The sequence below is a fragment of the Bos indicus x Bos taurus genome, chromosome 7, assembly GCF_003369695.1.
Source record: "Bos indicus x Bos taurus breed Angus x Brahman F1 hybrid chromosome 7, Bos_hybrid_MaternalHap_v2.0, whole genome shotgun sequence".
NCBI lineage: Eukaryota > Metazoa > Chordata > Mammalia > Artiodactyla > Bovidae > Bos > Bos indicus x Bos taurus.
The window spans coordinates 20,188,260-20,205,391 of NC_040082.1; the positions used below are offsets into that span (position 1 = coordinate 20,188,260).

At 38.5% G+C, this 17,132-nt stretch overlaps 1 protein-coding gene across 3 annotated transcripts in view; it reads right to left on the minus strand.

Moving 5' to 3' along the window:
- Positions 1 to 17,132, minus strand: part of ADGRV1 (adhesion G protein-coupled receptor V1) — a 541,641-nt gene that overhangs the window by 200,632 nt on the left and 323,877 nt on the right. Inside the window, exon 84 of one of the 3 annotated variants that reach the window (XM_027545617.1) lies at positions 14,436 to 14,529. The exons of the other annotated variants lie outside the window; for them this stretch is intronic. Within the exon in view, the coding sequence (XP_027401418.1) occupies positions 14,491 to 14,529 (39 nt within the window). The 3' untranslated portion in view covers positions 14,436 to 14,490. Of the gene's footprint in view, positions 1 to 14,435; positions 14,530 to 17,132 lie in introns of those variants that run through there. 3 annotated transcript variants of the gene reach the window in all.

Consider the following 17,132-nt stretch of genomic DNA (forward strand, 5'->3'; position numbering starts at 1 on the left):
CCCTCCTCCAGGGGATCTTACCAACCCAGGGACGGAAACTGTGTCTCTTACGTCTCCTGCACTGGCAGCCGAGAAGGCAATGGCACCCCACTCCAGTACTCTTGCCTGGAAAATCCCATGGATGGAGGAGTCTGATAGGCTGCATGGGGCAGCGACCCATGGGGTCGCTAAGAGGTGGACATGACTGAGCGACTTCATTTTCACTTTCCACTTTCATGCATTGGAGAAGGAAATGGCAACCCGCTCCAGTGTTCTTGCCTGGAGAATCCCAGGGACGGGGGAGCCTGGTGGGCTGCTGTCTATGGGGTTGCACAGAGTCGGACACGACTGAAGTGACTTCGCAGCAGCAGCAGTGTCACCTGGTAAGCCCATGTGAATTTTACATGTTGCTTAATATCATCATGCTTATCTAACTATATGTATATTAATTTTATTTTGCTGTAAAACAACACTGATAACTGATGATGTAGGAAGATAGGACCAACACATGGGTTCTCATTCACTCTGCAACACTGTCCTCCTTTATCCAGGGGATAAATATACCTGTGAAAAGAACAGACAATCTTGACCTTCTCCATGTTGTTTCAGAACCTGCATTCCCTTCCTTCTACCGCTCTTAAATAACAGTATTTCAGGCCTGCTTAGAATACTAAAGAAAAACAAAAAGGAGAAGAAAAATCTGTCTTTTGAATAAAAAGAAATTCAGTTCAATGGCCAGGGAAGGTCTTGCACTGTGTTGCTTAGGCATTTTGGAATTGCATTTAAAAAAATAAATAAATGGGGGCTCCTCCTAGTTTGAACAGTGGGACCCAAAAATTTATAACTACCTGGAACATTTCATTAGGAAACAGGGTCTTATAGATTCATTAGTTTAGATGAGGTCACACTGGCTTAGAGTAGGCCGTAAATCCAATGACTGACTGGTCCTGATAAGAAGACCATATGCAAACAGACTCATACACAGGAAAGAAGTCCATATGATGACAGAGGCAGCAACTAGAAGTGAAAAGCTGAAAGTCAAGAATGCTAAGGATCACTAGAAATCACCAAAAACTTTGAAGAGGCAAGGAAAGGTTCTTCCCTAGAGTCTTTAGTGGGCATAGACCTGCTGACACTGTGATCTCAGATCTCTAGCCTCCAGGACTATGAGAGAATAAATTTCTGCACCACTGCCCCAACTGTGGTGCTTTGTTACAGCAACCCTAAGAAACGAGCACAGGTTCATCTTTCGATGGACAGCTCATGGGATGCCTCTTTGAAGAACTGACGTTTTAGCTGTCATCTTATGGAGGAGGGCATGGCAACCCACTCCAGTACTCTTGCCTGGAGAATCCCATGGACAGAGGAGCCTGGCCAACTACAGTCCATGGGGTCGCCAAGAGTCGGACACAACTGAGTGACTAAGCACTAAAGACAAGAAAGTGGTGGCCAGGTAAGCGTAAGAGAGGTTTTGCAAGCCAAGGAAACACAGCACGTGCCATGATTCCCAGGATGGAGAAGGGTCTATCAGGTTCAATAAGAGGAATGATTTGTCCAAGATGAGAAGACCAGGAAAAGAAGAACTGAGACTTGGTTCTAAGACTTCAGATTCAAAGACCAGGGGTTACAGCTCTCACACTACCTCCCAGATCTCAGAACAGCCTCAAAACAACCAACCAACTGGCCAATTCCCTCACCCATCCACCCCTCAGTGTTCAATTTTTTTTGGCAATTAAAAGTGAAGTATGGCTAGAGGCTGAGCAGAGATTGCTGACAAAGGACATTTTTATGAGATAGGAGAAGGCTAGTACTAAAGAGCTATTCTACAATTTTTCCTCCTGGCCAAAGCACCCTAGAGAAACACGTGAAAACCAGCTTAATCAGTCTTCAAGTCTTAGTGATTATTTGTAGCTCCTAGTTGAAGAAGAGGCAGAAAAGGTTTCCTGGAGGCTGTAGCTCTGTGTGATTCAAAATCACCTAGAGGCAACCACTGTGAAACCTTCTTGAAATATTCATCAGGTCTCTGGCTTGATGAAAAAAGCTGAAAGGCTCATCTTTATCCTACACAAACTGTAGCTGTAGTATCATAGGCTAAAATCAGCTTTCGGGTAGGTTTTTGCTTGATCTGCTTAGTGCTTTTAAAAAATCCAAATATTTCACACAATAGTTTAGATACTCAATTTTTCTTAAAAAGTCAAAAGTCCTTGACATAGGGAATGATTAGTCAGAGTTGGGTAATGGCTTCCACTTAGAAAGGGCATACATTTACCAGTTACCATAGTCCCCAGGGCCACACTTAAATAGCTTTTCTGGTCTCCTGTAGGCATTTGGGTCTGTGAGTCTTGTTCTATAAAAATTAACTTTACAATCTCCAACCTGACCCTGCATTATCTGTCCATTTAAATCTCTCACTAGTCTCAAACGCAGAACCTACTATTAACCCTGAGAAACTCCTCATTCTTCTGTAAATATCTCATATTCATTTCTTTCTCAGCTTTCTTTTAGTCAAATCTACCCCTCCTCCAGGGAACACCATACGTTAAGCCATATATTTGACATTTAAGCCAAATATATCTGGCCCATTACTTTTCTAGAACTAACTCCTTATTATGTCTGCTAAAGTTTTCTTAATTGAATGCTGACTGGCATTGTTAATTAATTATCAAGTACATATATTTAAGCCAAAGGTTATATAGTGTTTTCATGAATGTCTTTCCTATCGTCTTAACACTTAAAATATTCATGGTTAGTTGCATAAAGTGTTTGATGAGTGAATGGTCTCAATGAGTCATCATCAAAGAAAGGTGGGCTAGTTAATAATTCTAATTATTCACACTTTTGGATTATATTCGCTAGGCTCTAGGCTTCACCCTCTTATTTTCAGACAATTCTTTACTATGAAGTAGCTAACAAAGAGTGGAGAGAATACAGAAGGGTATATAGTTTTCTTGCAAATGCTCTAACACAAGACTTTATGAGGAGAAAGACTGAAATCACTGGCTAAAATAAGGTTATCAGACTACCTTGGATAAACCAATTACATTATCAAAATTAAAAACCAATTGCATCATCATATTTTAACTTCCGTAATCATTATAACCCTATGAGTTAATCCTGGATTGCTTCTACTAAATGAGATGTCAAGTTAGCTATGGCTTTTATTTCATACGCACCTGAATTTAGACTATCCTTGTTCTGCATGAGAGTCGGCTCTGAAGTTGAATCTTTAAATTCCTAAGATAACTGTGTGGCTGAGAATGGGGGTTAGACCGTTCTCCCAATTCTGTCTCCAATCCCTGTATTTTCAGTTGGGGGACTAGATTGGCAGTGACTCCTAGAGCAGAAACCATCTAGCAGGTTTTAAATGGTTTTGGACTGTTGCCTGGTAGTAGTAAAACCACAATTAATGAGACAGAACTGATTTGAGAATGATGAGTTTGAAATATGCCAGAAGCTCCATATCCACACTCTTGCCCACTCAATTTAACTCATTCCTGAAGGTCGTTCTCATTTAAAAAAAAAAAAAAAAAAAGCTTTATGTATTATACATTTCCACAAGACTGATCATTTACTATCAACCAATTTCATTTCCTTTTACTTAAGAAACTTTTTTGTGACTTTAAGCCTCACAGAGGATTATAAGTGATTTCCTGTCCCTGTTCATTTGGAGCAAGTGAATGGCCCTGATGCACGTTTTACAACATTGTAATCAGCGTTCTGAAGGAAAGCTTCATTTGCTTTGGATGGTGAAGTTTGCTTCCAATATTTAAAAGAAGTGATTTCACTTGGCACAATATTCTTAGGAATTCTTTAGAAGCAGGCTTTATTTATATTTGGCTTTTTTTTTTCCTTAGGAAATGTTCCAAATTAAGGATTTTATTAGTATTCATTTTCTGCTCCAAACAAGAGGGGAAAACAGGAGCAAATCCCAGGGGGAAAGCATATAAAGCTTGGCTATCACACAGTTATTTCTGTGTTTCTTCCACAAAAGAGTAAGAAGTTTGCAAGAAATTATGTCCGTAACCACACATTTAAATGAGAGCTTCTAAATGGCTTTCACAGTGAACCTTGAAACAAGGCTCTGGCTGAATGTAATTTCCCTTCTGTGCACTCCTCCTCTCTGCCGGTCCCACCTCGGTTCTCCCTGTCATTACTAACTAGTGCCGGTTCAAACTGGCTGGCTCCAGTCTCTGCAGCATCCTTCCTCTGTTTCTCTGGGCTTTTGTTTGAGTTAGAATAGAGCATGGCATTTTGCTTCCATGCAGCTTTGCAATTAACCCCTAAACTGAAAAAACATCACCGAGTAACCTGTTAAGGTCTTAATTATCTGAACAGATAGCATTAATCTAAAGCAATTATAACTCCACGTTTACTATTTATTATCATATATATTTATATTTCCTCTATTCTCCTGGTTCTGGTAGTAAATAGCTTTCAACCCTTAGCTGAGCATAAGTCATTCTGTATAACTGTTCTGTTTGTTTATGAAGTTCTACAGAAATGTGTATATAAAGAATTTGCAAAGAATCCAAGCAAAGTTCATTCAAATATTGTAACTTTTCCTGTTTCTTCCACTAAACAGACAGGAAGCATAAACAGAACAGTCCTGAGTCATCCAACAAAGAGAAACCTGGAGAATGTCACTGATACAGTGGCATTATTTTAAGCAATGCACTGGTTTTAGAATCAATCATTTGAAGCACTGCATATGTCCCTTCTGTAGCAATACCTGTGGGAAGTAAACTCTTAAAAAGCAATTCTTATTTTTAGAATTAAGTACACGCCATTATCATAATCCAAAGGAAATAAAAAAGCAATTAAAGCATATAAATATTATGTTCTGATAAAATAAAACCTTGCATTATTTACTTACATCAAACAAACTGCCACCCTATGTTAACTGCAGTTTCCCTTCTAGTGTTGTAGATTAATACACAAGCCTGTGTGAGCAGAGTTCAGGCATCAGGCTTCTGTATTTCTAAGCCTTCCATGACTGTGTGTGTGTGTGGTGTGTGTGTGTGTGTGTGTGTGTGTGTGTGTGCAGGAGGAAGAGGAGGAACAGAGGAAAGATGAAGGCGACGTGACCGGGTCAGTGACTCTCTCAGTCAAGGCTTCGGAGCCCCTCAAATGCTGACACACACTTGAGAAATCTGATGGGCTCCCCCAGACAAAACTGCTGAGACAGCTGAACTTGGCCTGACAGCAGGCGGGACACACGGGAGAGTGACCTTCAGCCTGACCGCGTGCTCTGTTTGACCAGTGCAGCGTCTTTAATAACTGGAATGTAAGCTCCCCTCAGCAGGGCCTGTGCTCCTGGTGTCCCCTCTGCCTTATATTTGTCTTCATTTGTGTGACCGGCCCCCAAAGGATGGAGAGTCTGGTACCTCACTTCAGAAACTGAGTCCAATGACCTAACATCTCCACTGACCACATCATAAGGCCCGTCTCCAAGCTCCTGACACACACTTTCCTCTCTGCTTTGGGACTTTCATCTCAGAAGCAAATTCGCTGTGACAACAGTCATGATAGTGTATACAAAATCCCAGACTGCCTGTCCCCAGTGTTCATGTTTACAATTAGACAGAGCTTTATACTGAAACTCAGTCAGTTCTCCTCGGCGTCCTCCTTTGGCCAGAAATGGATCAAACTGGAATACGAAGTAACAGCGTCAAAATCATGGATGACTCACAGATTCAGAGTAAATGCCAACTAACTGTGGCCTGTTGCCTTGCTGTGAATTCTTAGAGAAAAGTAGAAAATGATACAAATAGTCTGTTTTCCCTTTTGTGAAATCGTTTGAATGCTGACTGGGCTTCTGTACATCACAGAATTAGAGTAGCTCATATTTTGGATAAGACAGGATCAGATTTACATCCCATCCCTTAAAGGACAGTCAGTGGAGGGTGGTAGATTCTTAGTCTGTTTACATTCTTCTTCTGAAATGACTGCAGTTCCTCTGCTCTTCTGCTAGTGCGCGGTAAGTGCTAAGAGCCATTTACAAGAACAGTCCTGAAGAGAAAAAAGACAACAGTGGTGTTTGGAAGGTCTAAGGAAAATCAGAATATCAAGCAGTATGCTTGGAAAATATGTTATTTCTGAACTGCAGGAAAAGGTGGCGTGGCAGTGGCAGGGTCTCTGGCCTCTAGGGGGAAATTCTAAATTGACATCGGTGTTAAAGGATAAGACAAATGAGTCCAGTGACTCCTAAGCCCCACAAGAAAAGAGTTCTGTCTTTTTTTCATGAGCCAACATTCACTGGATCATGGAAAAAGCAACAGAGTTCCAGAAAAACATCTATTTCTGCTTTATTGACTATGCCAAAGCCTTTGACTGTGTGGATCACAGTAAACTGTGGACAATTCTGAAAGAGATGGGAATACCAGACCACCTGACCTGCCTCTTGAGAAATTTGTATGCAGGTCAGGAAGCAACAGTTAGAACTGGATATGGAACAACAGAGTGGTTCCAAATAGGAAAAGGAGTACATCAAGGCTGTATATTGTCACCCTGCTTATTTAACTTATATGCAGAGTACATCATGAGAAACGCTAGGCTGGAAGAAGCACAAGCTGGAATCAAGACTGTCGGGAGAAATATCAATAACCTCAGATACGCAGATGACACCACCCTTATGGCAGAAAGTGAAGAGGAACTAAAAAGCCTCTTGATGAAAGTGAAAGAGGAGAGTGAAAAAGTTGGCTTAAAGCTCAACATTCAGAAAACGAAGATCATGGCATCTGGTCCCATCACTTCATGGGAAATAGATGGGGAAACAGTGGAAACAGTGTCAGGCTTTATTTTTCTGGGCTCCAAAATCACTGCAGATGGTGACTGCAGCCATGAAATTAAAAGACACTTACTCCTTGGAAGGAAAGTTATGTCCAACCTAGATAGCACATTCAAAAGCAGAGACATTACTTTGCCAACAAAGGTTCGTCTAGTCAAGGCTATGGTTTTTCCTGTGGTCATGTATGGATGTGAGAGTTGGACTGTGAAGAAGGCTCAGCGCTGAAGAATTGATGCTTTTGAACTGTGGTGTTGGAGAAGACTCTTGAGAGTCCCTTGGACTGCAAGGAGATCCAACCAGTCCATTCTAAAGGAGATCAGCCCTGGGATTTCTTTGGAGGGAATGATGCTAAAGCTGAAACTCCAGTACTTTGGCCACCTCATGCGAAGAGTTGACTCATTGGAAAAGACTCTGATGCTGGGAGGGATTGGAGACAGGAGGAGAAGGGGATGACAGAGGATGAGATGGCTGGATGGCATCACTGACTCAATGGACGTGAGTCTGAGTGAACTCCGGGAGTTGGTGATGGACAGGGAGGCCTGGCGTGCTGCGATTCATGGGGTTGCAAAGAGTTGTACACGACTGAGCAACTGAACTCACTGAACTGATACATACATGGTCTATCTTACAGGGCTTTTGTAAGTGTGATATGAAGTTAGAAAGAGAAAGTGCTTAAAAATTTAGAAATCACTATTCAAATGTTAAGTTTTATGATTATTCTTTAAATTTTGGAGAAGAAAGCTATTCTTCTAACTGATAGAGCATTCTATCTAAATTTCCACTGAAAAGTTGTTTATCAATTCTAAATATTATTCCAAGGTGAACAAGAAAGTTTTTTTTTCTCTAAATTATGATAATTTTGCTCTGTACATATTTTCATAATACTTTATATTCTAGTCCTTTAAAGTATTTCATTCACAATAATGTTAATCCACAATACTTCTACAAGGCAGGAGGAAATTCAAATTGCATGGAAAGTAAGCAGTGAGCCTAGAATGGAATTCACATTTCCTGACCTTCAGTTTAGTGTTCCATCTGTTAAGCCCTGGTTTTGAATAATGAACTCAAATTAACCTAATCATCATTGCTCAAAAATTCATTAATCACAGCAGCAAATCTGAACAAAACGAGTAAGTCAATGAAAACTGATACCCTAGAGTTGCTTTTAAGTGTCATTCCTCATACAGCTAACTAATTAATAAGAGAAACTCTAATCCATATCTTGTACCTCATTAAAAAGGGGACCCTTCTTTGACTATGTTTTAAAACATAATATCATGGCTTAAACTGACAACAAGTTTTTTTTCATCACCTTGGTTTAACTTTGCTTCTCAAGCTGGAAGGTTTCAATGTGGTTTTCTACAAGTGGCACATTTAATTTTTAGACAAACTTTTAATATTTAGACAAAGTATATTATCTTTTCCTGGATTTCCTTCATTTAAGTCCATAACAACAGCAATAGAATAACTGATAGTGTTCTGCCACCATAGATTTATAATAGAAAATATATATAGAGAGACAAGCACAGGCAGACAGGGGTAGGATTTCTTGTGTCCCTGTTTCAGGCATGTGACAAGAATTATCAATTGAGTTCCTCTGGACATAACTCCCAGGTAGAAAGATAATAAAAGTGAACCTTGAAGCACCAATTGCTTTTCTCTAACCAATATTGTACATAATAACCAATTTCCTTAGAGTTTACTGATTAATGAAAATGCTGCCAAACCAAAGCTATTATTAACAATAAGCTGAAATGTAAGCTTCAAGAAGATGGAGATTTTATATGATTTGTCTGCTGTCACATGCCCATATGTTATGCATAGAACAGTGGCTTGCATATAATAGGTACTCAATAAGTATCTGTTGAGTGAAAAAAAGTGGAGAATTAAACAGAGGCTCTGGTTGAGGAAGCAGAGTAATATTATCCAGAGTAACTCACAAAAATCTTTATTAGAAGTGTTCAGTAGGGAAGCCTTTAATAAAATAATCTCTTTTGACACTGAAACATTGCCAGCCTTGCTGTTATACTTTCCATCCCAAAAGCATACTCTTCAATACTTATGGGTAGTGTATTAATTTTGGCAACAAATTATAAGTCAAAATGAAGCAGTACCAAAATTGAGGCAATCTAAATAAGAAAAGCTTCAAGGCAATCAAAGTGAACTTTTCAGAGCAATGGGTTCCACAACTAGAATAAAAGTCAGTAAATAAAAAAGCTACTTCTGCCTTAACAGACATTAAACATTACTTAATGATAACAAATAAAATTATTTATTTCTTCCTCTTGCTCAAACAGTTCAGAACTTCCAACTTAAGACTCACAATAGCTTCACAGAGGAAAAGTCCACTCTAAATACAGCCCAATGATAAGAGTTTTTTCTAAGGGTATAGGAAGAGTAAAAATTATAGCCAGCTTCAAATATAATCAAATATTTTTGTGAACTGGAAAGGAATAAAAATCAAGAGACTGGGCAGGTGCTAAAGTAGTGATCTTGTTGGATTATGGTCTGTAAGTATGCTGAGACATCAGAAATTTCAGCTCCTGTGGGATAAAGAGAAACGAGAATGTTTCACAGGAGACGGGACTGCAGGTGCCTTGCTCTGATGTCTCCCTACCTCAACGTCCTAATAAAAGACTGAAACAGTTTCTGTCAACTGCCACCTGTGTTAGTGTTTTATGAAGTTGTAAGACTTGCTAAGTGAAAACATCAATACAGCCACCCTACCAGAAACTGAGCCAAGACATTATTTAGCTCCTAGACTAGATTGACTAGTATGTAGTTATTATCAGTCTGAGTCCCAGAACGGAGACTCTAAGTGTTGGATGGAAGCCATTGTAATACTGTTAGACATGAAAAGATGATGAAGAAAAGGAAAAAGAGGAGAAAAAAGAGAAGAAAAAAGAATCCACTACTCCAAATAAGCCTGCCAACCAATACTTTAAAACACATGAATAAACCTAATGCAAATAAAAGGCAATCAATAAAATCAACTATTTGAATATAAATGTGCTCCAGATGAAATTAATTTCATGAACAATCTGACAAAGACCTTAAAAGAGTAAGTTAATGATGACCAGAATTTAGTGTAGACAAAATTATCAATAAAAGTAACAAGAGTCCACAAAATATACACGGAAGTGAAATATGAATAGACAAATGAGAAAAATATAGGAAAAGGTGTACATCAAGGCTGTATATTATCACCCTGCTTATTTAACTTATATGCAGAGTACATCATGAGAAACGTTGGACTGGAAGAAACACAGGCTGGAATCAAGATTGCCTGGAGAAATATCAATAACCTTAGATATGCAGATGACACCACCCTTATGGCAGAAAGTGAAGAGGAACTCAAAAGCCTCTTGATGAAAGTGAAAGTGGAGAGTGAAAAAGTTGGCTTAATGTTCAACATTCAGAAAACGAAGATCATGGCATCCGGTCCCATCACTTCATGGGAAATAGATGGGGAAACAGTGGAAACAGTGTCAGGCTTTATTTTTCTGGGCTCCAAAATCACTGCAGATGGTGACTGCAGCCATGAAATTAAAAGACGCTTACTCCTTGGAAGGAAAGTTATGACCAACCTAGATAGCATATTCAAAAGCAGAGACATTACTGTGCTAACAAAGGTCCGGGTAGTCAAGGCTATGGTTTTTCCTGTGGTCATGTATGGATGTGAGAGTTGGACTGTGAAGAAGGCTGAGCACCAAAGAATTGATGCTTTTGAAGTGTGGTGTTGGAGAAGACTCTTGAGAGTCCCTTGGACTGCAAGGAGATCCAACCAGTCCATTCTGAAGGAGATCAGCCCTGGGATTTCTTTGGAGGGAATGATGCTAAAGCTGAAACTCCAGTACTTTGGCCACCTCATGCGAAGAGTTGACTCATTGGAAAAGACTCTGATGCTGGGAGGGATTGGGGACAGGAGAAGAAGGGGATAACAGAGGATGAGATGGCTGGATGGACTGACTCGATGGACGTGAGTCTGAGTGAACTCCAGGAGTTTGTGATGGACAGGGAGGCCTGGTGTGCTGCGATTCATGGGGTTGCAAAGAGTTGGACACGACTGAGTGACTTAACTGAACTGATATTTAAAAGCACAGTTATTGAAATTAAAGATACAATCAGTGGGATAACTTTAGGCTGGCATCAAAGAATGAATTAATGAAAGGGTAGTAAATACTGAAAAACTCACCCAAAATGCAGCACAGAAAGACAAGGTTAAAAATTATAAAAGAATATGTAAAATTTTGGAAAGTGCGTGCGTGTGTTAATAGCTCAGTTGTACCCAACTTTGAATCCCATGGACTGTAGCCTGCCAGGCTCCTTTGTCCATGGAATTCTCCAGGCTAGAATCCTGGAGTGGGTAGCCATTCCCTTCTCCAGGGGATCTTCCCGATCCAAGGATTAAACCTGGGGTCTCCTGCATTGCAGGCAGATTCTTTACCATCTGACCTACCAGAGAAGCCCATTGGAAAGTATCCTAATATACCTTTCAGAAAAAGAGAATTGATAAAGAAATATGTGATAAGGCAACTGCTGAGAAATTTTAAAAATTAAGCCAGAACATGTCATTAGCTAACATGCAACAGACATGAGTTTGGGTAAACTCCGGGAGTTGGTGATGGACAGGGAGGCCTGGTGTACAGCAGTCTATGGGGTTGCAAAGAGTTGGACATGACTGAGCAACTGAACTGAACTGCAAGTATGTGTTATCTACATTAGAATGATGGACAGGCAACAACAGATGGCAAGAAACAATGAAGAGATATTAGAAAGATGCCAAGGAAATAAAACTCTTAACCTAAAATTTCAAAACTACTCAAACTATTATTCAAGAATTGAGGGTAAATACATATATTTCAGACATAAAATGACTGAAATACTTGACACTAACACACTTACCAAAAGACTCATTAAAATAAATTCTTCTGGAACAAGAAAAATTAAACTCAGCAGGAAGGTATAATATACAAGAAACAAAGATAAACATAGCAAGTTACTATGTGGGCCAAAATTTTTATCTATTTGTTAAACAAATGACAATTCTTGTTGAAAAAATCTATAAATAAAAATTGATGACTCATTTTAATTACAAAGAGGACAAAGACAATAACTACAGATACTGCTAAACTTCTCACAAATAATACATGTTAAAATTTATGAATAAACATTAAAACAATCCACAATTTCCAAATTATCAGAAAAAAATAAGAGGTTAAAGAAAACATTATTAATTCACCAGAACACAGGGAAGGAGAAAAAATGAAGAAGGGAAGAAAAAAAATAATAAACAGAAAACATAAAGCCATAAGTTATCAAATATATCAGTAATCACAATAAACATACATAAACTAAACTCATTAGAAAAGAGAATGCTTGAATTCATTAAAAAAAAAATCAAGCTATTTATTGCTTAACAAGAATCCCATCTAAAACAAAAACACATAAAAGGCTGAAAATAAAGTATGAAAAAGATAATATAAATATGCTAAAAACAGTAATAAAAGGCTGTCTTAGCAATAAGGAAATCAGACAAATATATAATTTAAAAGAAAAAGCATTAAAAGGATATTGATAATAGAAAAACTATCAAAATATATGAAAAATATTGATGTAATCTTAAAACATATTTGGTAAAACTTGATGGAATTCAAAGGAGACAGTAAGAAATACCCAGTCAAAATAAAAACTTTAAAACATTTTTGTCAGATACTGATAGATCAAGCAGATAAAAAAATTACAAGAATAAAAAAGAGTCTGAACAAATAAAAAGTTTGGCAAGTTAACAGAAAATATTTATAAAAACTGACTATGTACAAGATTCCTGCTAAAATCTCAAATTTTTTTTTCCAAAATGATTTCATATATACTCCACTTTTGACCCAACACTACAATATGAGGACTCAGTAGGAAAAGAAAACATTTAAAAACTGTGCTCTCAAACTAAAGTTAAAATGAAAATCACAGAATGTTCAGAACTAGATGAAGTTACCGAATTTTATTGTAAAGCTGCTATAGTGACATGAAAAGTAAATTTATAGACTTAATTGTACTTATTTATAAAACTAAAAAGAGATAAATTAATTCAAAACTAACTATAGATTAAAAAGTAAATATTAAGTAGAAAAATAAATAATAAAGAAAAAACATTTACTTGAAAAAAGCAGAGACAATAAGCAAAACCATAGCTTGGTTCTTTGAAGAAATAAATAAAATAGATGAACCTACAGAAAGGCTTATCAAGAAAAGAGGCACAAATAAACAATACTGAGTATGAAAATGGAACGAGATTTATAGATAAATTGACAGCACTTTAAAAATCATAAAAAGATTAAAAGTTCTTAAGTATAGATCTAAATCTAGATTTAGATACTGACAAAATGTTTGTATTCATGTGAGAGAGAAAGAAAAGTACAATCTATGTTGGAAATACACAGATAGTAAACTAATTAATAATCCAGTACTAATTAGCTCTGTGTGATCCATAGTCCAAAATATCCTGGCCCAGAAGAAATCAAAAAGGTTATTTGGAAGAACACTGTCTTATGGCCACTGTCTTTCTCCACAAGTTACAACGATGGTTCAAAATTTTAGGGTACAAAAGAATCACCTTAGAAATTCATTACAAGTGCAGACTCTCAGTCTTCATCATGAAAGATTCCAAGTCAAAAATTCTGGAATAACCACATTTTGAACAAGTAGCCCTGATCGACTTGGCTTTCCACCCATCTTCTGAGAAACACCGCTTTAAGACACAGGACATCCGGACATCCACATATAAAAGTTCAGCACATCTTTCTGTCGTGAACACACATCACAGGTGTACAGGGGTAAAGGTGTAAATTCTGTGGTGCCCACAGAATTATTAACTAAAAACAATAACAAAAGAACGATTAGCAAATCATATGCCCATGTTTTCCTGCTGAACATACAACACTATGAACTTCCAAAAGTCTCAGAGCATAATCAATCTCTCCTCTCTCTACTAGAGAGCAAAACTTGCCCGAATAAGTTACAGCTAATCCCCCACAGTCCACTGCTGGCATTCAGGGCCCAGGGGACTGCAGGGAGATACCAAGTCTCAGAACTACTCACCCCTGAGGGAAGAGAAGGGAGGGCCTTGGTCTCTGACTCTGGAGCAGCTGAGTGGCAGACATGTGAGATGCGAGGCAGCATGTTATTGCCAAGGGATCTCCACGGAGGACCAGACTGATGTCCCTGCCTTCCTCCCCCCAGTGGCTTACAATTACAAGAGTCCCCAAGGACCTGAGTATAGCCACAGGAAAAGGCCAAGGAAGCCCAGAATTGCCAGATTACGTTTCTACACCCTAGCAGAATGGGGCTCGATCCGGCTATGATCAAATAAGAGTCATATTCCTTCCATATCTGTGTGTGAGGGGAACTGAGATTCATACCCTGGACATTCTAGGTAGAAGGACCCTAAATCAAACACAAGAAGATTAAAGAACAGGGCACTTACAGGAACTAGCAAGCAGTCTGGTGTTGCTTCAACAGTGGGTGAAGGAAACTGAATATTGAAGACTTCAAATAACTGAATTCAAAAGTTCTGAGTTTATGCTAAAGTTATTGTTGTTGTTCAGTCGCTCAGTGGTGTCTGACTCTGTGCGACCCCGTGCACTGCAGCACGCCAGGCTTCCCTGTCCTTCACTATCTCCCGGAGTTTGATCAGCTTCATGTCCACTGAGTTGACGATGACAAAGCTACAGGGGATCATCACAGGTCTGGGACCTGGGAGTGTGCTGGCAAAGAAACACATACTCAGAACTTTGTTGAGAAATACAGTTAACGTGGAAAAATGTATTTGATGAAGAAGAAAGGAGACCGAGAGAACAGTAAGTAGACTGACTCCTACAATAATCAAAGACATGATTTTGACTGAGTGAAATACACATACAGGATATTACACATGGGTGTGTGCACACATGTCCATGCATATAAAACTCAAAGATCTATGCATATAAAACTCAAAGAGATGACCTTCTGAACGAATCAGTTCTACACGACCTTAGCCAAATGAAGCCAGCATGTTCTGTCATTTAATCCTCAAAACAAGTTGATACATCGGTCTCATTATCTTCTGCTGCCAGGAGGGAATAGCCTCAACAAAGTTAAGGAACTTCCTCAGGTTCATCAAAAACCCATCATCTCTTGCCTAAACAATTGCAAAACCACTTAAGCTAATTTTCTCTCTTTCATTCCAGCCCCATGTGGCCTAGATTCACCTCGGAAATTAGAGTGACCCTGTGAAAAGTTGAGTCAGATGAGTCCATTCTTCTGAACAAATCCCACCCATGATATCCCCATCTCATTGGTAGGAAAATTCTACTTGGCCCGCTCTCATCTCTCTGTCTTCCTCTGCCAACACCCTTCTCCACATTTCAGGCCCAGGTTCTCTGACTGTTCCTAGAATAAACCACAGAACTGTGCCCGCTTTTCCTTTTGTCTGAAACTTTCTCCCTTAGTCCTGCGTGTGAGCTTCTTTCTCACTTCTTTCAGATCTCTGCTCAAATGATACCTTTTCAGAGAGACCTCTCCTTGCCTCTCTGTATAAAATAGCTCAGCTTCTGCTACTTTCAATCCTCTTCTAAGAGCTTTACCCTTTTTTCTTGCAACCTGGTACACACCCTTGTCCCCTGCCACCACCACTAACCAAATATAAACACAAGTAAAGGGATTTCTGTCCTTATGTTGATTGCTCTTAACAAAGTCCGGGATAGGACCGTCTGCACTTAACGAATGAATGAATACATGGGGCCAGGTCTCTAACTCTGACACAACAAATCTGAAAATTCATGCTTTTTAAGGTAAACCAGCCAATCCCGATTTGAAATGCATTTTAAATGTTCAGTTATTCTCTTCAATAACAGAAGTTTGAAATTGTCTGAAAATTAAATAGCTGTATTAATTACTATCTCTAAGATGCAGAGTGTGATTTTTTCTCTGACACCCCTAATGACTTTAGTTAAATTTTATGTGCATCCTTATGACCAGGGGCCTGCTTATAGCAGTATGGGACCAGCCACAATGAGACTGACTTTCACATGCCACTAAGAAAATGTTCTCTATGGTCTGGTAATTCTCAACGGTGTTTATGTTTACGTATATATGCTACACACCATCCCTACAGTCTCTGATGATTTTAGGAAACTGAAAACTCTTCTTAACACAAATCACTGATTACTTTTTGTAACACTGCATTCTACTATGGCTTAATAGCCTCAACATTTCACAGCTGAGATAAAATTAGGGATCTATATGATTTTACTTAAGAGAAAAAAATATTGGGGAAAGAATCACTATTTTAAAGGCATTATTAGAACTTTTAATGAACATGTGAAACCAAAGAGACTGCATTTTTCTAAAAAATTAAACACCTCTGGCCACAAAACAATACCTAGAAAAACAGGTACCAACCAAAACGTCTGGAAGTTTTTGTTATTGTTGTTTTAACAACAATAAAAAAAGCCTGCTTTCACTAGCAAAAAAGGACTGTGTGTTAGCATCTTTAGCTTAGAAACAGAAAAAGTGAATACCCCAACAAGGTTTATTGGGTGCTTTGATAAATGAGCTTGGAAAGAGCGCCTCCTAGTGGGCGGACTTGCTCAATGTAGACGTGACAAGGTGGAAAAGTACCTTTCACGCGAAAATGAAATGGGAAATCATACTCCTAACGAAAAAAAATTCACAGCCTTGCAAACTCATTTCCGAGCAAATGACCACTTCCTTGAATTATCTCACCTGTTAAAATGATTACAGACAGATTTATCCACAAGGAAGATAAGCTAAAATAAACGACTAACTTTTCAGGAACTGTCTAACAGTGCTTGAGAAACCCTTTCTAGCAAGTGGAAAATTTCTAACAATTTAGGTGGTGAAGGAAAATAAAACCAAGTGAGTAAAGTAAAAACATAAAGTGAGAGTTCTTTATGGTCCTTGCTATTCTAACTTTGTAGCTCAGCTCCTCTGAACCACTTATTTTCTGATCAATTTCAATTAAGGTGTTAAGATTTCAAGTGCTCAAATCTAGATTAGTGGTAAACTGTCAGTGATTTTTCTCTCGGTCGGTATATAGCAAAGATTTTCAAGTATGTGCCTATTCAGAGATAGTGATTTCATATCTGTCCACCATCAAGGAAACACACCTAATTATAAGTTAATCAAAGAAGAAGAAAGGGCAAGTTACTGAAATATTTCTCTTCAGAAATTGTGTTGTCAATTGCATGCTGCTGAATCTTCTCTACTTTCCATGCTTCAATTTAATCATTATATACAATTTAGCTCTAAAGTACTGATGAGAGCAAAAAGGTATTTATTCTTATAATCCGTGATTGTAAAAGATTTA